The sequence below is a fragment of the Prorops nasuta genome, unplaced genomic scaffold (genome assembly GCF_024137725.1).
Source record: "Prorops nasuta isolate Cenicafe-Biocafe unplaced genomic scaffold, Cenicafe_Pnas_1.2 PNAS00006, whole genome shotgun sequence".
Classification (NCBI taxonomy): domain Eukaryota; kingdom Metazoa; phylum Arthropoda; class Insecta; order Hymenoptera; family Bethylidae; genus Prorops; species Prorops nasuta.
In genome coordinates, this window is record NW_027116803.1 from 9,639,010 (window position 1) to 9,665,848 (window position 26,839).

At 36.1% G+C, this 26,839-nt stretch overlaps 2 protein-coding genes across 9 annotated transcripts in view; both read left to right on the forward strand.

Annotated features, from left to right (window-relative positions):
* The window catches only part of Pfk (ATP-dependent 6-phosphofructokinase), a 433,792-nt gene that overhangs the window by 55,752 nt on the left and 351,201 nt on the right, over positions 1-26,839 (forward strand). Inside the window, exon 6 of one of the 8 annotated variants that reach the window (XM_066728951.1) lies at positions 11,921-12,029. The exons of the other annotated variants lie outside the window; for them this stretch is intronic. Within the exon in view, the coding sequence (XP_066585048.1) occupies positions 11,921-12,029 (109 nt within the window). The remainder of the gene's footprint in view (positions 1-11,920; positions 12,030-26,839) is intronic. 8 annotated transcript variants of the gene reach the window in all.
* On the forward strand, positions 22,696-25,492 carry LOC136774439 (uncharacterized). The gene is made up of 2 exons (XM_066728742.1): positions 22,696-22,802; positions 23,023-25,492. Exons 1-2 carry the CDS (start codon positions 22,696-22,698, stop codon positions 25,490-25,492), a joined length of 2,577 nt encoding a protein of 858 aa, XP_066584839.1.

A 26,839-nucleotide genomic window follows, 5' to 3' on the forward strand; every position in this document is an offset into this window, starting at 1 on the left:
CCACCCAACAGTTGCGTGCCCCTGGAATCCTTGAGGAGATACGTAGCGGGATTGGTACTCTGCACTTTCGCCACCTCGAATATTTCGGTCGTCCAATTTGGCGTGTAGCCTTTGGCGAACATCTGCTTGTATTTACTGATTCGTACGAAATCGCCGACTTTGAACTTGGCACGACCTGCGACCTTGATGTTACTGTATACTGTCTTGAGTAGCTTATCTGCATGCTCGGGTTTCACATCCACGGGACGCATTCCCGTGGTACGATGCTTTCGCGCATTGTACGCGTCCACCAACTCTTGCAGCATAGCGCGCCACTTGTAATTACCGTTCAACGTAAATCGTTTCCACATTTCCGTCTTCAACGTACGATTCCAGCGCTCGACTATCGACGCTTTCATCACGCTGTAGGTCGAGTAGTGATTTATCCCGCGTTTCCTCATCAACGCCCGAAAGTCACTGTTGTAAAACTCCTTGCCGTTGTCGGTCTGTAAATTTTTCGGACATCTGCCGTCCTTCAGTAGGATTCTCGTCATTGCCGTCGTCACTTCTCCGCCGCTCTTGGTCTTCAATGCCACCGCCCAAGCGTATTTTGAGAGGGTATCGATTACAGTGAGAATGTACTGGTGACCCGCATCGACGTAATTGCGCATATCAACAAGATCGGCCTGCCAGAGATCGTCGAAGCCGCGCACGATGACTCTTCTGCGTGGAAAATTTATTCTCGCCGGTGCGTGGAGCTCCTCCACCAACTGTATCTTTTCTTTGCTCATTTTTTTTTTTTTTTTTTTTTTTTCGAAATTCCTAATGAAAAGTGTTGCTAAGTATTGCTCTTTCCAGATCTCTTTTACTCACTTTATCATCCAATTTTTCGCAAATTGTTTGAAAAATTTGGTCCATCTTTTTCTCAAATTGTTCATTATGTGTATTCAATGCCATTGTCAGATATTGCTTGAATTCAAGCAGTAAATGCTCTAAATTGGGTTCGTGTTTCCTACTCTCACCATCCAGTCCAATTCCAAATTTATTTATCGACATTTCAAATGCACTACTTTGTATTTCAAAAATCAGTCTCTTTTTCCTCGCTATTATTCCTCTTTTTGATGACTCGTAATGTCGAGAGTAAACATTCTACGATGTATGTTAAACAAATGCAAATTTCACAACAGCAGGAATCAGACATTTAATTTTTTTTTTTTTACCTCGTACTACCGAAAGACGTTGATATTACACTGAGGTAAGAGTGTAACGTGCAACTTTCTTTATACGATGAGATCCTCCTCGCGCAACTCCTCGATTATCGACTGTATCTCGTTGTGATGACTCGTATTACCGGCAGCCACCGACGCGATCAAAAGTCTCAAACGTTCGATCAATTCATTCGGATCGTTCCAATGTACGTAGTTGATTGGTCCCTCGGTGACACGCATTAGTCCTTTACCCCTTTTTTTCGATGCTGTTGATGCTGCGCCTGACGGTTTACTTGCGCCCGACGGTTTACTTGCGCTAGACGGTTTACTTGCGCTAGACGGTTTACTTGCGCCCGATGTTGACGCGTCAGAAGTTGACGATTTTCTTGCGCGTGATGTTGATGGTAACCGATAAGGTGGTAAAATAGGTTTTCCCAATAGCAATGGTTTCATAATTTCTGTATATTTTGCACCTCTATTACCTTTGATTTGTTTTAGACTATCGTTTAACAGTTTATGCGCTTTAGTTTGATTGAGAATACTCTTGTATCGTTCCAAATCGTCGGGTTCTATAATGGCTCGATTGGGTTCTCTCATGAAAATTAGTTCATAAGTACCTCTTGTACCGGTGTATAACTTCTTATCGAGAATAATATCTCCCTCATGACTTATTTCAAATTTACATTTACCAAGCGTCAGTTGATCATCTTCATAACGAGGTCCAAAAGCATGATCAATCAAGTTCTCCCTATCAGTCAGAAGTAATTTAATATACTTGCCAGGGATCGGATGTAATTTAATATGTTGAAAGACATGTTGAAACAAGCCTGGTTCCTGTTTTTCATCAACATTTAATTTTTCTAGCAAACTTTTTTTTGAATCGGGCGACGGTTGATCGGTTATAGAAGACTCGTCGTCGTCGTCGTCGGTCATGAAATCCAATGGATTCGTAATAGTTTCACTAATATTACTACTACTAAGATTCTTTGCTCGTTTATGCGGTGTCGATGTGAAGTAGGCTCCCCTCTTCAATTTATCGTTGTATTTGACAAACGAACTATTATTATTATTATTATTTGTGTTATCCTCCGTTTGCGAAACGAGTTTCTTCAATGGTTCGACTATCGGCTTGAATGTCTCGTTCAAACTGCTCTCCATTATCGCCTTCTCCGATTTCAAGGCACGATGCTTGTCGCGAATCACCTCGCTCGTCTTGGCGATCCTCTTCAGAAGCGATTTTTCATCCATCGCGATGCTGTATAAAACAGCTTTCCCCCGAATTGAACGGTTTTTAACCGACCTGTTGCGATGCTGTATTCTCCCCGAACCGACACGGGTTTTAACCGACCTGACACGGTGATCCGAACAGCCTGCGCTCCAGTATCAAACTGACACTCAAGGCCGTGATCGTGAAACCTTACCGGCATGATTATCGACATTCACAAGGCCGAAACCTTACCGGCAAGGTCGAAACCTTACCGGCCTGACAAGACCGTTCACTCGATCGTGGCGTACTCGTTGAAACCTTTGCGATAACGACCGTTCCTCAGAGAGCTATCCTTGTCTATTACTAGGAAACCGTAATCGCGACTCCAACAGGTCGAACACAATGTGAGAAATTTCTCATACGACATATCACTGTTGACGTGATCGTTGAAAATATGCTTCAGATTAGTTCCATCCTGCTTAAATATTATTAGCAAGTTTGCGTTATCTCGTATCAGATGCTTCGGTATTTTCGCATAAGTCTGACAGAGGTAGAAACAATCGATGTTGGAATGTCTACCCATGCAAAAGTAGTCCCTTATATTGTCCTGCTTGTCGTTGGCCACATCGTCGAATATGAAAATGGAATTCGGCTTTGCATCCGCGACGTTCACAACCTCGCAATTGTTGGAAAATTGAAAGTAACCGATTTCCTCCGTTTCCTGCAGAAGCTGCTCCAGATATCGATACTTCGGTTGCTGCAGCGATTTCGAGTAGACGTACAGGTTCTCGAATCTCACACCGTGCGGACTCTCTATGAGGCTCAGCAGCACGTTTGTCTTACCGCAATTCGACGGACCGCAAACTATGCAGCGTATCGTAGATGGTAATAGCGATCCGTGACGTTTTTTTTTTATTTGCGCGGTAGCATTGTGAGCATCCAAATTTGTCACGCGAATAGTCGGCACGTGCTTCACGAAATGCATCCTCGCTATTGACCTTCGGCAACAGCCGTATCGTTCATTTATATTTCGCGATTCACGGAACTATTCGGTCAGTTGCCATTACGATGGCGTTCATGCTAGTCGTCGTCGATTCCCTGCATAACTTGACGAATCATCAGCTCGAACACATACCGAAGATCGTATTGCTCGAGTACTTTCCAGACAGTATCGCGAGTGTGTGGGAAAGATTACCTCGGCACATTCGCGCGGACTCGGATGTGCAGCAATATCAATATTGTTTGCAACACTACAATCTACCTGATACCACTCACCACGACGGACCACCGAGACGGATAAAAGACTGTTACGTTTGTCAGCAAGAGAAGCAGTTGCTCTAAATGTCTGGATCGTTCTTCAATAAAGTCTTGAAAAAATTGCCATTTGAGCTGCACGTGCCCGGTTACAATTATTGCGGACCCGGCACTCGACTTCGCGAAAGATTGGAGCGCGGCGATCGTGGTATAAATCCGCTGGACGAGGCCTGCCTCGATCACGACTTAGCATATTGGCACAACGAGGATCTACCGGAGCGTCATCAGGCCGATAAAGTGCTAGCGAGGAGAGCGCGTGAACGTATTAACGCAAGAGACGCGACCTTGGGTGAACGCGCGGTCGCCGCAGCCGTATGGGCATCGATGAATGCTAAGCGTAAACTTGGCTTGGGATTACATAATATTGTTGCGATGAAGAAAGCAGTAGCGGCTAAAAAAAAGAACAACAACAACAAGAAAAAAATTGGTATTACGAGGAAGAGAAGAATTCGAATGCCGAGGAAACGGGGTGGTATAATACCTATACTTCCACTACTAGGTGCAGTCGGAGCATTGGCAGGTGGAGCATCGGGTATAGCGAGTGCTGTAAACCGTGCAAAAGCTGAGAGAGAACGATTGCGGGAAATGCAACGTCACAATCGCGCGATGGAAGCGTCGCGCGAGAGAGGTAGAGGTCTTTATCTGAAACCGTACAAGCGAGTCGTCGGAGAGGGTATCCGTGGAAAAAAAAAAACAAAAAAAAAACGACAAAAAAACGGTCGAGGAAGAAAATGAATGAGGGAAAATTTCGTCGTGGCGATGCTCTCCCGGATTCAGGTCCTACTAGTAACGTACAATTGGCACTCATCTGCCGACGCATACCATACTTCCGTGGAGTCTTTATGCGCACATCTCTGCCGCTAGACGGGCCGCGGTGCAACGAGTGCGCGATCGTGAATCTCGACGATCAATGCGGTCCTGGTACCCACTGGGTAGCCTACGTCAAGCGTAACGACATCGTCCTATACTTTGATTCCTTCGGAAATTTGAAACCGCCGAAAGAATGTGTGCGTTACTTTGGCCCTAACGTTACAATCTACTACAATCATGATCGATATCAATCGTACGATAAAAGCAATTGCGGTCAGTTGTGCGTGAAATTCCTGCGAGAACAGATACTTTGAAAAAAAAATGTCTTTCACCGTGACATTATCGGATCGTAAATCAGTATTAAATTCAGATTTCTTTCCCCCCATCAATCTGCAAGACGATCGGTACGAGATCGGTCTCGTGGACATGCAAACGTACAACTCGATAGCCAATGTGGACGAGACGAATAATAAGTTCTACTACGACAACGATAAGGTACTGACGATACCCAGAGGCTGTTACGAATTGAGTGCGATAAATGAGTATTTGCAGTCTCAAATTTCTGCGAGACACGAAATTCAAGACGACATTGACAGCGTTATTCTTCTACGAGCGAATAACAATACACTGAAGAGTGAAATATTCTGTAAATATTCGATTGACTTTGGAAAACCGAATAACATTGGCTCGCTACTGGGCTTCTCGTCGAATCGCGTGATCGAGCCGAACGTCCAGGCTGAATCCGACGATACCGTGGACATTGTGAAAACAAATATTCTACGCATCGAGTGCAACATTGCGGGTGGTGCGTACACCAACGGTAGACCACGACACATTATTCACGAGTTCTTTCCCAGCGTACCACCGGGCTATAAAATCTCGGAGGCACCGAAAACCGTCATTTATCTACCGGTCATCGTCAGAGTAATCGACCGTCTCACGTTACGTATCCTCGATCAGGACGATCGTCTCGTAGACTTTGGACGTGAAGAAATTACCATAAGATTACACATTAAGAAATGTTAATTTACAAAAGTAGTAGCGAGGATTATAAAGCGGTGAAACTGGTTGAAACGTTCGCTAGTCGTTCGTCCTACGTGGAGTCGAATACACCGGCTCGGAGTGAAAATCGCGACAAGAGGAGCTTCCTGCTAACGAGAAGAAATATCGAATTTTTACAATCATTGGGATTCACCGTGAAGAGATTGGGCGAAGGTAGTACATAGTGGAACAATGGCAGATCCCTTGAACGTCACCGCACCGCTGACCTACGACAATCGCATCACGAAAATGGAGATGCATGCCTATAATCCGTATGCGAACGCCTCGTTGGCGAACAGCGACGAGATTCGCATTCCCATACAGCAGCAAGATTTGATACTCCTGCCGTGCGAGAGTTATCTCTACGTCGAGGGCCAGCTGGTGGAGGGTACGCGTGACGCGAGCGCCACCAACGATGATACAGTTACGCTCGACTGCAATTCCGCGGCTTTCCTCTTCGACGAGATTCGTTATGAATTGAACGGTATCGAGATCGACCGATGCAGAAACGTCGGTATTACCAGCACTCTGAAGAATCTCGTTTCCCTGAGCACCGAGGAGAGCGCCAGTCTACGTCATTCCGGATGGTTCGTCGCTACGGCCAGAGACCGGCTCAAAAAGGAGGCGGCTGTTAAGAATTTCAGCTTTTGCGTGCCCCTGAAAATGCTGCTGGGATTCTGCGAGGATTATCGGCGAGTCGTCGTTAACGCGCGTCACGAGCTCGTTCTCATTCGCGCGCGCGACGATACAAACGCCATTTACTCGGCGGTGAAAATCACCGATTCGTCGATCAAGCTGCTACGAGTGCAATGGAGAATACCCCATGTGACTCTGAACGAAATTACGAAACTCCAATTTCTCGGTATCGTCGAGCAGGACAAGAGTCTGTCACTCGCTTTTCGCGCCTGGGAACTTTACGAGTATCCCCTTCTGCCCAAGTCTCAGCGACACACGTGGTCCGTGAAAGCGTCCACGCAATTGGAGAAGCCGCGATACGTCATTCTGGCGTTCAGAACGAACAAGAAGAGTAATCAGCACGAGGATGTGCTGAGATTTAATCATTGCAAAGTCCTCGATGTCAAACTCTATCTGAATTCCGAATCCTATCCGTACGATCGTCTCGACACTGATTTCACGAAATCCCGCTACTCCGTCCTCTACGACATGTATGTAAAGTTTTTCACCTCCTATTACGCTGGTGAGAAACTCGGGAGACCCATGCTCGACTATACGGACTTTTTGACGTACGGGCCGCTCTTCGTCATCGACTGCTCGCATCAGAACGAGTCCATAAAAACCGGCACGGTCGACGTTAAACTCGAGATCGAGTGTATGGAAATCATTCCGGATAATACTACAGCCTATTGTTTAATCATACACGATAAAATTGTACAATATAATCCTCTTACGAATATTGTTAGAAATGTAAGTTAAAAAAAAATAAGAAAACAATTTTTATTAAATAAATATATAATAAACAATAAATTTATTCATTATTTTTTTGATACAAAATACCTATCAAACTTTAGACTTAAATTCCACGTTGTGATATTTTCCTCCTTTATATAACATTATTAAATTATTGGATGCTGCAGCCTTTTGTAGGTGCTGCAACTGCTCCGTATCTTCCGCCAATTTTGCCATTCTCCCTGGCAAGAATACCCAATCGGTTGTTGACAGCTTTACAATGATTTTCATTCCATATTTTGTCATAATTTTGTCCACTTCGGAAATATCGTACTCTTGATTTTCCGTCAAGCTATTTAATTTCACAAAATTTTTTGGAATGACGCTTCCCAATTCATTGATTTTATTGAAATTCATTTTTATCTCTATGAAAAAAAAAAAAAAAAAAAAAATGATTAGTCTCATTAAAGTTAAAAACTCAATTAAATAATGCATGTACTAATCGAATGAAAAAAAAAAATATCCTTACCTTTTTTATGTAACAAACAAGTTTCTTTTTAATGCGTTCAAACACACACACAAACTTATTTTTTCTTAATAGTTTAAGCACGCGTGGTACGACTATGCAGCTCTCGTTTAACAGACTGACTTTTTATATGAACGATATTGTCATATATTAAGCGTATGCAATGTTTGGAAGGGGTAATTTTTGTTTATTTTTTTTCTTTTTTACTTGCGATGAATTTCCATTGTGATTGATCTATAGGTTTATCACAGTATAACACAATAGGAAAAAATATCTATGGATATCACTATACGGGGATTATTCAGAGGGTATAGTGTATCCTTCTTAATTAAGAAAGAAATAATGGAAGGGGTAATTTTTTTTTTATTTGCGATAAATTTCCATTGTGATTGACCTGTAGGTTTATCACAGTATAACACAATAGGGAAAAATATCTATGGATATCTCTATATACGGGGAGGGTATAGTGTATCCTTTAAGAAAGAAAGAATGGACTTCTAATGTAATTTCATATTGAAAACAAACGATAAAGACTCTCTCTCTCTCTCTCTCTCTCGACGGGATTTCTTCAGAGGCTGCATTCAGTCCTCGAACGTTCATCAGTGCGGATAGTAAAGTAGAAAATTAAAGAAATGGAAAGTGAACGTTGTTTAGTGACAATAAATCTAGTAGAGGAGGAGGAGGATAAAAATCAAGCAGAATCGATGTCTGATTACATCAAAAGAATTAACGATTCTCATAATCGTTATTTTGAAGAATATGAAGCAATGCTTCATCATAATATGCACATGAACTGTAAGTACTTATTTTAATTTCTTTTAAAGAAAAAAAACCCTACCCATCCATACAGATTGTTTATTTCAATAAATAGAATCATAAAAGAATTTTACGACACATATATTTGAAAACTGTTAACAATCCCACTATTTGACCAATTTTTTTTTTTTTATTATTATTCAAAACGAAGAATTACGAAAAAAAAATTTTTTTCTTTTATTTTTTACCAGCCATTGCTTTAGAGGAGAGGGAGGAAGAAGAGGAGATGGTGGAAGAAGAGGAGATGGTGGAAGAAGAGGAAGAAGAAGAAGAAGAGTTTGTGATTTTTGTAAGTATATTTGCTTTGTTAAAATAGTTATTACAATATCAAAAAAAAAAAAAAAATAACAAAATGTTTCTCAAATATGTCCCAGGTGAAAAATATGGCCACACAAACGGAGTCCATTGCTACAAGAACTGAGGCTACGCAAATGGAGCCTCAGATAGATCTCACACCACATTACTGGTGTACAAATTGTACAAAATATGGTCACCTACGCATCAATTGTTCACTACCAGAGTGGTGTAGCATTTGTCATAAATATATACATCATGCAATTGAATGTAAAAAAAATTTCTAAAAAAAAGCATTGTAAATAAAACCTTTTTAATACTTCAATAAATTATAATTTAAAAAAAAAAAAAAAAAAAAAGATTCCCTTTTTTCTAACTTACGAAAAAAAAAAAAAAAAAAAAAATATGGGGGAGCGATCACTGGATCGCTCTCTACGAGTATTCTCTCTCTCTCTCTCTCTCTTAGACGTACACTGCTTAACGTAAGAGGGGGGAGGTCGCATCATCGCACTACTCTCTCTCTCTCTCTCTTGTATGGCTTAACGTAAGGGGGATGGGGGGGCTCTCTCTCTTGTACGGATAAACGTAAGGGGGACCACGTGTGTACCCTACGAGTTTATTCTGCTGGAATCTCTCTCTCTCTCTCTCTCTCTCTCTCTCTCTCTCTCAGGCGTCCACTGCTTAACATTAGAGGGGGGGAGGTCACGTGTGTACCCTACGAGTTTAACGTCGGGGGAGGACGATGCGCATGCGCACAACCGCGCACGAGGAGAGGGGACAATTCCCCTACTTCCCTTGTCCCCGCGGGACCCCGACCCCCTCGCCACGCGGTCATAGAACCATCCTAGCCTATCTACTAGCGCCGCATAATTGAACGCTGTAAGGTGCACGACAGCTGCTAACGGTTGTTCCTCACTATTATGACTCATTACCTTTATATTTCTTTGAAGTTTCGTATACCTTTTGATATACGAAAGAATATAACCATATATACCCGCGTTTGACACGTATGAAGAGACCTAAAGCTTGTTGCACGCACCGGGGATCGACGATTGGTGTGAGGATGAAAGTTCTGTTAGCCAAACTTTAAACGCGTTTTTCTCGAAACCACGTTTTCTCGGTCGGCCCGAGGCATAACAGATTTTCTGTTGAACCGATCGGGCTGAAATTTTTACAGGTTGTTCTACACATCTGTAATTCTGGCAGCTACTAGAATCAATGTTTTTCATTCATTACTTTTCAATTTACAGCCCAATTTACACTAAAAAATTGTATCTTTTTCTTTCGAAGTCCGCCATTTTATTATTTTTCAACCAAATTAATTTTTTCTAGCACCTGCCAGAATGACAATCCTACTGAACAATAATCCGTTGCATTTTTTTGTTTCCGATTACCCAAACTGGAGATACCTCACGGGCCAGTAGCACATGTTTTTTTATTTTTCACCTACTTTGACCTCATATAATTTAAATAAAATATTGTAAAAATTAAAAAAAAAAATTGTATAATTCAATATAGTATTAATAACATATAAGATTTTCAGATTTTTTGCATTTCATTTAGGTACTCAAAAAAATTCCCGAAAAATACCATACAAAACCGGTCGATTTACCAGACTACTACCTTAAGAAAGTGAAAAAACAATTGATGAACACCCCAATAGAATGTAAAAGTTATCGATCGCGCGCGATAATACTTTTGCTATTTAATCCATTAATCTGGCTATCAGATTAATTTTAAAAATAGCAAAATCCTTTTCATTACATTTCCAATTCAATTCAGTACAATTATCATTGACTGAATTTATGGAAAGAGCGAGAAGACGCAATGAAAAGGAAAGTATCAGAAACTAAGATGTTGCGCGAACACACTGATAATTTAATAGGAAACGCATGAGGACATTCTCTTTCTACTAACGAAGCTAAAGAGAATGATTCGAAATCAATACATTGATAATAGAGAAAATTAAACTTACCCATTTAATGTTCTCCAAGTTCTTTTACATCAAAGTTTTTAAGAAAGCTTTAAACTGGCTCCTCGATGATTTCCAGAAAGCACACTATCACTGATTTTGCATTTAAAAACTCGCGAATTTAAGCAAATTAGGTATTAACCTATGTTTCTTCAAAACACCGGTTAATTTGACACTTTTGAACTGTTTGAAGTATGCTGAAGAGAAAGAGAGAGAGAGAGAGAGAGACACAGAGAGGAAAAATAATAAGTAATTCGTTTCGACTACTCTTAATCAGCCTACTTCAAACAGTTCAAAAGTGTCAAATTAACCAGTGTTTTGAAGAAACATAGGTTAATACCTAATTTGTTTAAATTCACGAGTGCTTAAATGCAAAAACAGTTATAGTGTGCTTTCTGGAAATCATCGAAGAGCCAGTTTGAAGCTTTTTCGAAAAATTCAATGTATAAGAACTTGGAGAACATTAAATGGGTAAGTTTAGTTTTCTCTATCATCAATGTATTGATTTTGAATCATTCTCTTTAGCTTCGTTAGTAGAAAGAGAATGCCCTCATGCGTTTCCTATTAAATTATCAGTGCGTTCGCGCAACATCTTAGTTTCTGATACTTTCCTTTTCATTGCGTCTTCTCGCTCTTTCCATAAATTCAGTCAATGATAACTGTACGTACTGAATTGAATTGGAAATGTAATGAAAAGGATTTTGCTATTTTTAAAATTGATCTGATAGGCAGATTAATGGAATAAATAGCAAAAGTATTATCGCGCGCGATCGATAATTTTTACATTCTATTGGGGTGTTCATCAATTGTTTTTTCACTTTCTCCACTTTCCATTGTGCAGTCAAAGTCGTTCGAAAAGGACTGAAAAAGGGTGATTTTAAAATGTAAATAACTTTTAAACCCCTTGAACGATTCGAGCCAAATTTTACACTTGCACTCAGTTTGTCACCCCGAACCTTCAGTTACGAGAAAAGGCGGTCGTTTCGTTACACCCTGTATATTCAGCGACTCCAAAATTCCTATTCTCTGAACTTTATTACGGTTGGCAATGATTTTTTTTTAACTTCTTTATATTGCATCAACCGCAACGAATTTTTCAGAAGTGATAACACTTCGGAATCAGGAACCCACAAGACCATTAATTAGCTTACGAAAATCTGATGCATCTACTTGTAAAGGTTCAAATCGTTAAAGATTATAGTTGGGACGCCGGGTCCCCTACGGAGTTGTAATGATCCGAGGAAGTAAGGTGATTTCTTGAAACTCTGTATGTAACAAACTACACATGTTTAAGTTAAGTTTTGACTAAAGCTTTTAAAGCTAGTTTTTAATATATAATATTACAGTTATCTGGCTCTGGTGACAGCCATATGTTCTGAAGCTGATTTTGTTTTCATCCCAGAGTGGCCTCCTGAACAAGACTGGCCGAACAAGCTGTGCAAAAAATTATTACAGGTTCGAAAATTTATTTTATTATTTTTTTGTTTTCAAAAAATTCAATATTATTTTACAATATGAATATTAATAAATAAGCATATGCTTTTTCAGTTTATGGGGCAATCCTTCACATTTATGTAAATAGTTATTATTGTTTATTATTTGTTACAATATTAATTCTTATTTAATGTTTTCATGAAGAAGTCATGCATGATATAACATTTCTCAACCTCTTTGACTTGCTTCAATCAGCTTGCTTTAATAAAGATATTTTATGATGATTATTTTTATAAAATGTAGCAATGTACGAACTAGTTTACTATAGTCATAAAATATCACCATTTTAAATGTTTCATTTATCTTTACCCTATCTGTAATTTTCATAATATAGATATTTTATATATTAAAAATAAAAACTTACTGACTATAGTATAAAATATTTTATTATAAGCTCTCAGTCGTTGCATACAGTACGACGAATTTAAGGCAAATTTATTGAAGGATTAATTTTCTGCATTTATTTTTAGGCTATAATTCCTCAGGCACTTTTCTTAAAAATAGGTGATTATTTTAATTATTAAGATGTAAAGCAAGGAAAAGTGATGCAAAACAGACATGGTGGGTCAATCAGTACAGTGTTGTTTCTGCTATGCTTATATGCAATATGCATACATGATCTCCAACTTAATGATGCTAAGCCAAAATCTCTGGATAAAAGGATCAATTCTGAAAAGAAACGATTTATACAATTTTTTAATTTTGTTAATATGCGACGTACTTTTGAGGGGGATGATAGCCCGTATTTCTTGAGTAATCGAAAAGTCGGCGGATAAGAGGGTGAACAATTCAGACTCAGTAATTTTTTGCATAATAAAACGTATTTATTAAAAATAAAAATGCTAATTATATTTAAAAAGAAATAGAAATCATGTATGTGACACGCCGCAGTGATGCCAGAATCAAGCCCTCAGCAACGAAAATGAAGTTAGTCGTTAGCCAGCAGCAGTATAGAAAATTTGAAGGGAAGGGGTACAAACACAGCTTTGCCTGGTCAGCATAGGTGTGATTTGGACTTCGGGCAACTTCGGCTTTAGGAGACGAATGACAACCGCTAACTAACACATTTTTACGTTTCATCCAAGTGAAGTGACGTAGCATGCGGGAGCGAGAAGGAACAATGTTGATTCTCGTATATCTTTGTCTCTCTTAAATGCTGCGTTTACCCAAAAACTCGAAGCAAAAATCAATATCATTTTCCTAAATCAGTTTTTAATTTTTATAAAATGCTTATATGTAGCCAATGATTAATTAGATTTCGTAATAAATACAAAAAATGCGTTCTTATTATAACAAATAATGAGTTGAGGTATAATAAACTCAATGATTTTACATTAATCTGCTAACAAAGGCATTTTTTTATTTATTATTGAGTTCAATAAGATTATGGTTATTAAAAAAAAATTCTTTGTAATGAAATAAATGAACAAATTTTAAACTTCGCCAAAACTCGAACCAGAGCTTGCCGCGTGACAAATGGCAGCCTTACCGTATGCGCTACAGTGCTCACTTGCTATACCAAGAGGAAAACAGCCTTTTAAAGACTGACTACAATTCATTCATTAACTCGTCATAAACGATCAAGAATTAGATGCAATAATAAATACATTTATCTACACAGCATTAATGAACTAAATTTATTATGATTTTAATTTGAAGGATACATTTGGATGAAGAAAACGATAGCTTAAGAGTAACCACGCAGTACTCTAAATACAAAACTATTCATTTGCTCCATTGTCATAAACTAATTATGTAATATTATAGTATATGTTACGTGTAATCGAATAATGTATGATAGTTGAGCTTATGAATAGTTTTGTATTTAGAGTACTGCATAGTTACTCAAACTATCGTATCTTCATGCAAAATGTATGCTTCAAATTAAAAACATAATAAATTTAGTTCAATAATGGTGTTTTAATAAATGTATCTATTAATGCAGCTAATTCCTGATCGTTTATGACGAGTTAATGAAAGAATTGTAATAAGTCTTTAAAAGGCTGTTTTGCTTTTGGGAATCCAAATGAGCGCTGTAGCGCAAATGGTAAGGCTGCCATCTGTCACGCGGCATGCTCGGGTTCAAGTCTTGACGAATTTTAAAATTTGTTCATTTTTTTTTCATTACAAGGAATTTTTTGTTTTAATAAACATAATATTATTGGACTCAATAATAAATAAAAAAATGCCTTTGCTAGCAGATTCGTGTAAAAACATTGAGTTTATTGTACCTCAACTCATTATTTGTTATAATAAGAACGCATTTTTTGTATTTATTACCAAATCTAATTAATCGTTGACTACATATAAGCATCTTATAAAATTTAAAAACTAATTTAGGAAAATGATATTGATTTTTGCTTCGAGTTTTTGGGTAAACGCAGTATTTAAGAGAGACAGAGATATTCGAGAATCAACATTGTTCCTTCTCGCTCCCGCATACTACGTCACATCACACGCGGATGAAACGTAAAAATGTGTTGGTTAGCAGTAGTCGCTCTTCTTCCAAAGCCGATGTTACCCGAAGTCCAAATCACACCTATGCTGACCAGGCATAGCTGTGTTTGTATCCCTTCCCTTTAAATTTTCCATACTGCTGCTAGCTAACTTCATTTTCGTTGCTGAGGGCTTGCTTCTGGCATGACTGACATGCCGTAGCAGGAGTGTATATTTACAATTTTTATCGGTTAAGTCTTAGGGATTTTCTGGCTGTAAAATCCTAGGAACTTTTGATCGGTACAATCACAAAGACTTTTGGACTATAGGAATCTAGGGATTTTTATTTGTCAGGAGAGTCATAAAGAACCGAGTAAGGGTTCATCCTTTGTGATACCTCACGTAAGATATCATAAGTGTTCTCGGCAATAACTCGCTATGAGCGCAAAGAAAGGAAAGCTATCGATAACCCAATACTCGCTTAAAAATTTTGAGGGTTGCAATCATTTTTGCGGGCCCCCGCATGATATCTTGGAGACAGTATCACCGGATGGCACGTCATTTGTTAAAACTCAATACTTGGAAAGCCTATTTTGCGAGATTATTCTAAAATGCAAAAAAGCAAGAATTATAATTTATTTTCATATATTACCTACGATAATTATCGACTTATATTTATAAATTAATTTTACTGCAAAAAAAATCCGCAATGGGACTCGAACCTCGATCCAACTTCAATCTTACGTACAGCTGTCGGACATTTAGCCATTCAGCCAAACTTCGATTTCGTTGTAAGATTATTTTTACATATACAGGGTGTATCAGTAATGATGTTTTTAATTTTAATCACATATTCTTGAAGATAAACTAAGTAGAAAAATCTTATATTATAACACGTTCGTTACGTCGACGAATTTAAGTTTAAAAACCTTTCACACTGTAAGGAATGAAATCAACCGTTCAGGCGTGTACATGACCAACGCCGTTGATTGATTAGATATGAATAAATGCTATATTATATTATGTTTCCCTTTTTGGAATATTTTGATTCGTGACCCACGCCGGTGGGCACGCAAGTCCATAGCGATAACAAAGGTGGTGCACCGGTGGTTATCAACGTCGCGAACGTGATAACATCCGTAAAAAAAAGCATCATTGCTGAGATAAATAAATTTTAAACCGATAAATCATGGCTTTGATTCAACGGAAAAATTACTTTATTCTCACTTTCGTTGACCGTTCCTTTTGGAAAAACAAAAAAAACTCGTACTTCTCCACCGTTCGGTATTGTCGTACACGCACAAACATACATGCACACAATTAGGCCGCAATTATTGATACTACCTCCTAATGTGTTATATTCCTGACCCTGTTGCTGATAAAATTTATTTTCTGTCTATTTTAAGGGGATCCTTAAAATCATCTGTATTAAGTTGAATATTCTGGGCAATGATACGGCGTTATTTATAGATTAATTTTAAAGCCGTTTCATCTTTTCGGTGTGATGCGTCGTATGAAATACTTTATCTGATAAGATAGTTAGAAAATAAATATTATATTAAAGAAGCGATTTGAAGAAAATCTTTGATCGCTTTTTGAAAATCTTACTGTTCTATTACATAGAGCAGATTGCTACGTAATTGAAAAAGTAAAATGACTTGACAATCGGTTTTCACACAACTAATGCCATGGTCTTGTCTCGACATTTCGGCCCGAATCGAGAGCCTGAAGGATCTCTTTAAGAATAAATAGGTCTTTCTTCATTTTGTGAAAGGACAAGCTACAAAGTTAAGAATAATTTTTTGTTAATGCTGTAGATTATTATTGATAGCTTTTGCACGCTCTTAGGTACAAGAAAATTCCAGATAAGTTAGTAAATACTTACGATTTCCTCTTACTTCTATTATAATTACTTGGTATTGTAAAAGGTTCCAACTCTCCGCGACAAGTTCCCAAATTTTTTGATAGGCATAAGGTTTAAAAGAAAAAGGAAGTATCTTTCACCGCAGACAAACTGCCTCCAATATTATTCCTCTGTCTACTACAGCTCGCCGAACACTGATCGTACCGACTCTCACATCATTTTCAAGTTGCGTCGGTGTACATGACCTTTCGCTCGCTTCCAAAATATTAGGATCGTATACCTTATACGGTAATAAAGTATGGATGCCTTACAGTTCGGCCAGCCTGACCAATGGTCGCCTCGACCACTAAATTGTACATGATAATTAAAACTAATATACTAGGCCTCTATTAAACCCAGTATTTACATTTTAGTTAACGAATAATACTCATTAGTCGCTAGTCTCGCTACTTGCTGTAGAACATTGTCATCTTACTAACTAACGGAAAATTAAAAGACTAATACCATCTGAATTATTATCGTCGTACATGCATGAATTCATGGTTTTCTTTGCGCTATACTAGTATGCGATTCCTAAACGAAGTTAATATTTACAACTATTTACATTTATTCTGATAGATCGGGACAACTGATCCATAGACGCATCCTTTCTGGACCGAAGATGCCGGAGAATGGCTGAGAATGAAATTGAAATCCATCAATGTCACTTATTAGATAACGCTCCTTATCGAGTAATTTACGCACAACGTACGGTCCCTTAAATTTAGGCTACAATTTTTGGCTAACTCCGGGTGTTGTATGCGCGTTCCTGATCATAACGTAATCATCAGGTTCATACTGATGCGCTCTTTTATGCCGTTTATCAAAATAGCTCTTTATTATATTCTTGATTTCTCTTATTCGACTCGATCGCTTGGGATCTCAAAATTTCACGGTCAGTAGATACATTGCTTGATTCAAAAAGGAAGTCGCGAAGGCTGTCATCTAAAAATCCGTATTGTTCGGCTCCAAATAAGAGTAAGCTTGGAGTGGTATCAATCGAACTGTGGTGTGTGTTGTTCATTGTGAACTGAACATGGAGCAAAACCTGATCCCATTGCCCATCGGTTGTACTTTTCGCGAGAATTGCCCTAAGAAACCGATTTACTCTTTCCACCTGCCCGTTACTCTGTGGCGACTCGGTGGCAGTTTTTACATGTTCTATTTGTAGATTTGATAAGTAATCGGCCATTTCACTTTATGTGAAGCAGCTTCCTCTATCCGATATAATACGTTTGCTCGCTCCAAAATGTAGGAAATAATTTTGCAGACAGGCAACGACTTCTTTTGCCGTAGTTGACTTCACGGGATAGAATATCACAAATTTAGAGAACGCGTCGATCAGCACTAAAATATATCTATTCCCGCGTTTTGTCTCATCTAATGGACCATAATAATGGTCAATGTGTACAGTTTCAAAAGGTCATGTGCCTTTATCGTAGATGTTCATTGTACCTTCGGGTTTCCCTGACGGAACGTTATACGTAATGCATTTAATGCAATTAGCTATGTGGTCTTTCACTTGCGCTTGCATTCCAGGGAACCAATACGTCTGCGTTATAAGCCTTACTGTTTTTTCCAACCCTACGTGACCCACAGCATCATAACATGTTTGGATTATGGTGCGCACCATACCATCAGGAACATAAAAAAGTAAATTGCTTCCGAATTTTTTATAAACCACCCTATTTCTGAGCTCAAACTTATCGTTCTCCTGGATCTCTAATTCCTTGTGAATCTTCTGTACCACTGGATCTTTTAGTTGTCGGTATACGAGAATTTGATCGAACGATAGGGGTTCCACAACGAGAACGTTCCTGCTAAGCGCGTCCACACTCCACATGACACATCTTATCACACGGACGGTGTTCCAAGGTAAAGTTATAATTCTGAAGATGCAAACACCATCGACTGATTCGTGGGTTGATGTCTCTTTTATTAAAAGCGAGCTTTACGGCGTTACAGTCAGTGACTATTACAAAATGTATATCCTGTAGATACACCCGAAACCGTTCGATAGCATAGACAATCGCCATGGTCTCCAAATCATAGGAGTGATAACGGCTCGCGTAGTCCGTTGTTCTTTTACTGAAAAACATGACAGGGTGTAGTTGGTTGTCTTTTTGCCGCTGCATGATAATCGCGCCATAGTCGTGCGAACTTGCGTCCGTGTGTAATTCGGTGTAAGCCTTTGGATTGTAGAATGCTAATACGGGCGCATCAACCAGTTTATCCCTTAACGTCTCGAATGATTCTAATTCTTTATCTCCAAACGAGAAGCAGGTATCTTTCCGAGTCAAATCATGGAGGGGTTTGGCTATCAACGCATAACTTGGCACAAATTTCCGAAAATACCTAGTTAAACCTAGAAAAGCTTGAACTTGCCGTAATGTCTTAGGCTGTGGAAAATTGTGTATCGCTTCTACGTTCGCTTTATTGAGAGTAATACCGTCGACCGATATAATGTATCCCAAATATTCCATTTGGCTTTTTAGAAAGTGGCACTTGCCAAGATTCAATTCCAATAGGAATTTCGCCAGTACGTTCAAAACCTCGGCTAAAATCCCTAGGTTCTCTTTAATCGAGTGGGTAGCTATTAAAATGTCGTCCAGGTAAATTAAAAATTTTCCAGCGTCGATTAGCGGTTTGAAAATAAGATGGATGTAACGTTGAAATGCGGCTGGGACATTGGCCAAACCGAACGGCATCTTAACGTATTCAAATTGCCCATCCGGGGTAACGAAAGAAGTAAATTTAACGGAGTCTTTATCAACCGAGATGTGATGGAACCCCGAGTCAAAATCTAAGATCTGGTATAATCCTAAACGATCCTACCAAAAGGATAATTTAGAATTATACCAGAAGCAAGTTTGTATACAAACCAAATCCTACCAAAGTCTGAAAAGTGTCGGAAAGTGAACAATTCAGCAGTGTTTAGGATTAAATAAGATTTCTAAAATCCTACACAATCCTTTTTAAGTCTACCTGTAGACTTTTTATGGTAGAGAATAGGATTTAGATTTTTCATGCACTAGGCTTTTATAAGACTTAGATTGCTTAAATATTAAGTCTATTTGTTACATTGAATTTAAAGATATATTATATTAAAGAAAATAGCAAAAGATAATATTAATTGTTTCATAATTTTATTTATCTTATAATAATTGTATTTTTATTTTTTATATTTTTAATAACAAACCTTTAACTATATATTATTAATGTCAATAAAAATTGTGAAACAATATTGACTATAGTAATTTTCTTCATTGTAATATATATTTAAATGCAATGTAACATATAGGCTAAACGTTTAAGTAATCTAAAGCCTTAATTATAAAGAGGCTTCTGTGTGGAAATTAATAACAAGTAACTATTTCAAAAATTTTGATTTTATTTTAGACGTTCCTCTTATGTATATAACACGTTTTTAATAAATAAATTTAGTGAAAGCTACATTAAAGTGCAAAGTATTGTTTATCATGTACCTGCATAATAATACTACCATTCTCACCACTCTTTTGCTGTTGTAATATAGGTTCTTCTCCTGAATTTAAAGAGCATGTCTTTCTTTTTTTCAGTTTTTCTGTTGTACTCATCTGCTCACTTTTTGTTTGTTTATATTTTCGTTTATTACAAATGAATTTATTTATGTAATTTACTAATTCATGTTTTCCCACTTTTTCAATTGACATACGATTTGCCCATTCTGTAAAAGAACACAGAAATACAAAATTTAAAACAGTATCTGTAATAGTTTATTCTGCTTTTAATTTAAACACAGCAAGTACAAAGAATTCTTTCTGTACTCTTGTTTGTGATAGTAAAAATGGATTCTCCGGATACTCTAATCTTTTTGGAGGTAGCTTTAAAATTTCTAAATAATTGTAAAAAGATGTCTTTTTAATGTTATAAAAATGAACTCCAAATCTTGTCGAAAGAGTTCTTCGTACTAGATGTGAGTAAATTACCATAAATATCTTACCATATAATCCTTTGAATATTTGCTCATTTATTCTTGGATGTTTGTCTGTACATTTTCCAAGTGCAGTGTAATTTACTAAAGATAATCCATAGACCTCTAATAAAACTTCTCTAACCATTATTTTCCAATTAAATGTACCATATTTTTCTGCCATAATATTTATGTATGATATTTTATTTCGAGGTAAGTAGAACCCACTTTGCGGTGAAACTTCTTCCTACAAAATAAGTGAAAATAGTAAATATTCAAATTAGAATTAATTGTAAAATAATTAAATACCTTATTATCTCCTGGCTGAAAGTAGTGCTCTGTTATGTCAAATTTACTTAAACCTTTGTAGTCTTTCCCTTTTGATAGTTTATATGAATTTTTCATTGCATCCAATAAAATTTCTTGAAATGCAATGTCTCTCTTTGTAACTGAAATCAATTTATAAGAATAAAACTATACATATACAGAACAGTTTAGATGAATTTTAAAGCCTTACTTGTTTTTGGTAATGCCTTAGCAATTGACTTTGCAGCACTAGTAGCACTTTCCTGATCAGAAAATAATGAATTAGATGAACTTTCACTGTCATTGGAAATTAAATTTATTTGATCATTTTCTGTTGTACAATTTGTAATTTTTCTTGGATTAGCTTTACTTGCACTGTTATCCTTATTTAACCCAAGGTGATCAAAGCTATTAACATTTCTATCTGGCTCAATATATAAGGAATCCAAAGGTGGATTATAATTTTCCTTACATCTCAGAAAATTTGTATTTGTTTCATTTTGTCGCTGCCCATTATTCAACATAGGAAATAATAATGTATCGTTCTCAATATTTGGTCCATTATAAGCATTTATACAATTTTCATTTTGATCATTGCTAGACATAGGATTAAATGATTCTTTACTATTAATATATTGTGTATTAACAAAATTGGTTTCATTTAGTTGTTGACCATTACTTGATAAGGAATTCAATGGTCTTAGATATTCAGTAATATGTCTATTATAAAAATTATTGGTTTCATTTATTTGTTGACCATTAATGGGCAAGGAATTCAATGGTCTTTGATATTCAGTAATTTGTCTATTATAAAAATTGACATCATTTATTCCTTGTCCTTTGTCAGATAAAGTATTAGGTAATCTCTGATGATCAATATTTGCTACATTGTAAGGATTTAAAATATTATTTTCAGCTGGAATATTGAATCGTTGACTATATGTGGTATCTGCAGTTGTTTTAAAACATGCAACATCAGATTTTTCCTGCTTATGATTAGACATTGCACTATCACTTAAATGATATTTGTGTATTGAGCTAGTAATTGTTTGAGCTTTTTCATTAAGCGGCTTTGTCTTAAAATTCATTTCACTGCTGAAAATGGGAGTTTGTTTCTTAATAAAATTATTAATTTGTCGATTATTCGAATGCTTGACATTTTTTTGTATTTTTATAAATGTATCATTTGATTTTTTCTCATGAATAACTTTAGATGAAAATGCCTTAACGGTGGCATCTTCTAATTTTCCATCTTCATTAACATTAACACTTTCTAGCTCTTCTTTATTTTCTGATAAGTTCAAAAAGTAATAAATATATTAGGGAAACATTTAACACCTGATGTGCTATCTTACAAACATTATAATAAATATACTTCAATTATGTACCAAAATTACAAATAAATTTTTCTAGTATTTTTAAAATTTATTTTGCAATTTGAAATGTTTTAGGTTAGAAAATATAAATATTTCTAATTATACTCACTACTTATTTGTAGTATCTTTGCAGAAGCTTTGAGATTTTTGCCAGTTTTGTAATTTTTCCACGAAAGAGATGATATTGCGTCGACGTGCCGTCGATTTTTCGGAAAAACAGTCAGCTCCACAATATCTTTATAAGCACTGTCCACCCACCATATCAATCCATATGATTTTTCAAGTTTTTTGCTCATGATAAAATAATTTTCACTAAAATTAAACACTAGAAAGTATTATGGCTATTTCACTTTAGTCCACTAATTAACAGCCTGCTGATTTATACATATGCCGTTTACGAATACCAAATCGTGCCGGTGATGCCGGTCAGGCGTCCTGTAAGCTTCTATCCTATAATCCCGCGCGCGGGAAAATGTCAACCAATAGGCGCAATGCATTTGCGCATGTTGCCAAATTTGATCACACTCAGTACGCGAATCTCATTGGCTATTAACTATTCTACTTCATTATAAATATTATAATAGCATTCGTCAAATACGTATAAGTATTTTTATTATAGTAAAACTATATATTGTATACTTTCTTGTTTACTAAATGTCTAAAAAACCTCTAAATCAGCTTAAACGAACAGCTTTGTATAATAGATTACAAAATGTTTTAGCACAATCATCTCATATTTCACAAAATAATCGGCGATCACCGTAAGTATAATTTGTTCTAAATGTATATGTTTGCATTATTGTAAACTCTTGGGTATTTAACATCAAGATCTTCCTTCATTTTTGTTTTCATTAAGTAATATTTTGTAGTTAAAAAATCCTAAAGATACATTTATCTCTTGTCTTGTCGTCTAGTATAATAAATTATATGATTTTATATCATTACTTTAATTATTGTTCTTCATAATAAAAATTTTTGCAGAGAAGTATCTAATTTCGAAAGTTGTGAGAGTGACTGTTTTGTGGAAAGAGAAAATATCAGTGAAGAGAATAACACATTCAGTTACAATCAAGAAGTAACAATAAATGATGCTAGCATTCACGTAGAAAATGATAACTTTCAATATTCTGGACATGAATATTTTGAGGAAAGCGAAAATAGGGATGAAGAAGACATATGCAATGAGTGGAATGAAGAAAATACAATTAATGATGCTAATACTTACGAAGAAAATGATCATAATATTGACGCTAACGAATATTTATATGATGGTGCAACTCTAACCGTTGGACAAAGTATGTTACTGATTTTATCACTTCTGATAAAACATAATGTAACATTGTCTTGTATTGGAGAAATAACTGAAATCATAAATTTGCATTGTCCTCAGAAAGGGCTAAAAAAAAACAGTTTATTTAAATTTAAAAAATTTTTCGCTTTTGTTAAAGAAGACATTGTGAAACATTATTATTGTAATATCTGTAATCGATCACTGGTATCAGAAAATGAAGTTTGCCCATCATGTCCAAGGACAAAAAAATCTTATTTTATCACAATGCCATTAATTAAACAATTAAGAGAACTATTTAAGCGCAAAGGCTTCTACGATATATTACAATACCGCTTTCGAAGAGAAACAAAACGTAATGTAATAAGCGATGTATATGATGGATCCATTTATAAATTTTGGGTTAATAATGGCTTCTTAAGTAATCCTCATAATATATCGTTCAGTTGGTATACGGACGGAGTGCCCGTATTCAAATCATCCAAAATTAGTATGTGGCCATTTTTTTTAACGATAAACGAATTGCCCTTTAAAATGAGAAAATTAAAGCAAAATACGTTGCTAATTGGGTTGTGGTTTGGCGACAAAAAACCTAACCCTAATTTATTTATGCTCCAATTTAAAGACGAACTACTTAAAATTGCTGAAGGTGTTAAGGTTACTATACATGAAAATATAGAAATTATAGTGAAAGGCATTCTTCTGTTTGGAACAGCAGACACCCCTGCAAAGAGTGAATTTTTGAATTTTACACAGTTTAATGGAGCATACGGTTGTTCAACTTGTTTTATTAAGGGAGAAAACATTAAAACTCTTAAAGGCTCTGTCCATGTTTATACATATCTCGAAAATATGAGCATGAGAACATTAGAGAATTGTGTGAAATGGGCCAATACTGCTGATAACAATCCTATGATGGGCATAAAAGGCCCTTCTACTCTATCTATTCTTATGCCGGATTATGTTAAAGGAGCGGCTATTGACAGGATGCACGCTATAGAAGGAGGAATAGTAAAAAAAATACTTACCTTATTTTTTGATATTGAATATCGTACCGAGCCTTTTTCATTATATCAAGTAAGGGATAGTATTAACCAGAGATTAATGGCAATCAAACCACCAAAATTCATACACCGTATGGCGAGGTCAACGCAAGATCTGGTACATTGGAAAGCATCCGAATTGAAAATGTGGGCATTTTATTACTCACTTCCAATTCTTGAGGGTATTTTACCCCAAGAGTATTTTAATAACTACAAACTTTTAATAATAGCCACAGCAATTCTTAGCTTTGATGAAATAGCTTTAAATTTAATTGATATAGCAGAAGATTTTCTGCACAAATTTGTGAAAGATTTTGAACACTTATATGGCATACGATTTTGTTCAATAAACATACACCAAGCACTCCATTTACCAGATTGCGTAAGGAAATTTGGACCATTATGGGCAACAACTGCTTACGAGTATGAAAATATAAATGGACAATTATTAAAAATGATTCACGGGACCAATCATATTGACTGTCAAATCGCCAAATCTCATGTTCGCTCCATAAAAATGCAAAGATTAGTAGATCAGTTACCAGATGGTGAAATTCGGAATTTTTGCTTAAATAAAAAAAAGCAAGTTAAAATTATTGAAGAAATTTGTATTAATTGTTATACTGTTGGGACATACAAGGCTTTAAATCCTGTACCAAATACTCTAGCTCGTATAATATTTTCTACTCTTCATATTTATAATTTTAAAGTATATAAATATTTTAGACTCCTAAAAGATAGTATATTATTTGTTTCAAAAATGTATCCAAGACATTTAAAAACCACATCCTATGCTATTCAAATTAAAGCGAATGGAGAACTGCAATTAGGTTTAATTTTGTATTTTATTAAAATTTCCAATTGTAATTGTGCTCAACAATCTTGTAAATGCATAGGAGATCATTATGCATTAATACAAAAAGTTTCTACTGTGGATGTATTTGCAGTTTCTGGATATCGCTTTAATTATAATAGCATTAATTTTTTACATGAATGCCATGCAGAAATAAATAATTATACTTTAATTCCTGTTCAGAACATATTCAAACTTTGTATTTTATTGAATATTGAAGATAAAATGTATATTGGAATTACTATGAATGAATATGAATTAGAATAAATATATTTTTATTATTAAATTAATTGAGAAAGCTTTCATAATTAACACTACATTAATTTTTCCCTCATTAATTGGAATATAAAAGTATCTTTGTTATTCCTCTTCTTCAACATTTTATTCACTCTCGTAAATAACTCATTCATATGCTAAATATTGTAACTCAGTTATAGGTTATTAACAAATCAACCAATTTGGGTTTATACGTATTTCATGATATCTATATATATATTCACTTCCTAATTGCTCATATAAGACTTGAATTCTGTCTATATATATATACACATTTATACTCAAAGTCTTTAAGAAAATGGAATAATTTTTCACTACACAGTCGGCCTCGTCCTATCGACTACATATAGTAGTGTGTGTGCGTTACCAGTGAACAAAATATATATACGTAAATTCTTAAGCATTAAGAAAGGGACTATAAAAGAATAGTAATTTATTTAATCCTAAGAAATCCTAAAAAAGTCTCTTGGAAGATTTTATAGGTCTACAAAGAATTAAATAAGATTTATAAAGATCGAAAATTATTTTACTACATTAAAAGTCGTATCAAGTTCTATTGAAGGATTATTTAGGTTTAGATAGAATTAAAATAGGATTTTTAAGGATTGAAATGGTACTGTAGAAGTAAAAAGGATTATGTCAGAACTCTTTAGGATTTTTTAGGACTGAAGGAGACTTAAAATTTTGACTCGGGGTCCTTCAAATCGAGACTTGTAAATACAGAGGTTCCAGTCAGACGATCTATCTGATCTTCTATTAACGGCAGAGGGTACCTATCCTTGATAGTTAATTTATTTAGTTGTCGATAATCGACGCATAGGCGATATGAACCCCTATTCCTTTTCTGAACCAGCACTACGGGGCTGCAATAATCTGAATTACTCGGTCTTACAATACCCCCTTTCATAAGATCGTTAATGATTTCTCTAACTACTCCCCGTTCGTACCATGATAATCTTCATGGCGTAAAGTAAAATGGTTTACTGTCAGCCTGTAAGGAAATTTTGAATTCGTAATCAATTTCGGCTGGTGTGCTAACGGGATGCATGTAAGTTTTCATTAGTTCTAATATGTAAGTACGATCGTCGAAAGGAATGGATTCATCAAGTCTTCCAGATATATCGTCCAACGCATTGTTTTCTCAAAACGCATCGATCTGTAGGATCTCGCTTTCAATTACGCTTACCCCTTCGCAAACACGATTATTAATTTTCAATTGAAGAGTTTTCCCCGGCATAATATTTAATTCAGGCTGGGTCAAAAATTCTCTATTTAGTAAGCAATCATACGTCATGGTAGAGTCAGGTACCACCGCAAATTTGATGTTAAAGACGTGTG

Excerpts from the sequence above, each read along its gene's own strand:
- LOC136774439 (XM_066728742.1), top strand. The coding sequence starts at position 22,696 with ATGTCTAAAAAACCTCTAAATCAGCTTAAACGAACAGCTTTGTATAAT. Across the intron at positions 22,803-23,022 it reads CAAAATAATCGGCGATCACC|AGAAGTATCTAATTTCGAAA; the intron begins GTAAGTATAATT and ends AAATTTTTGCAG.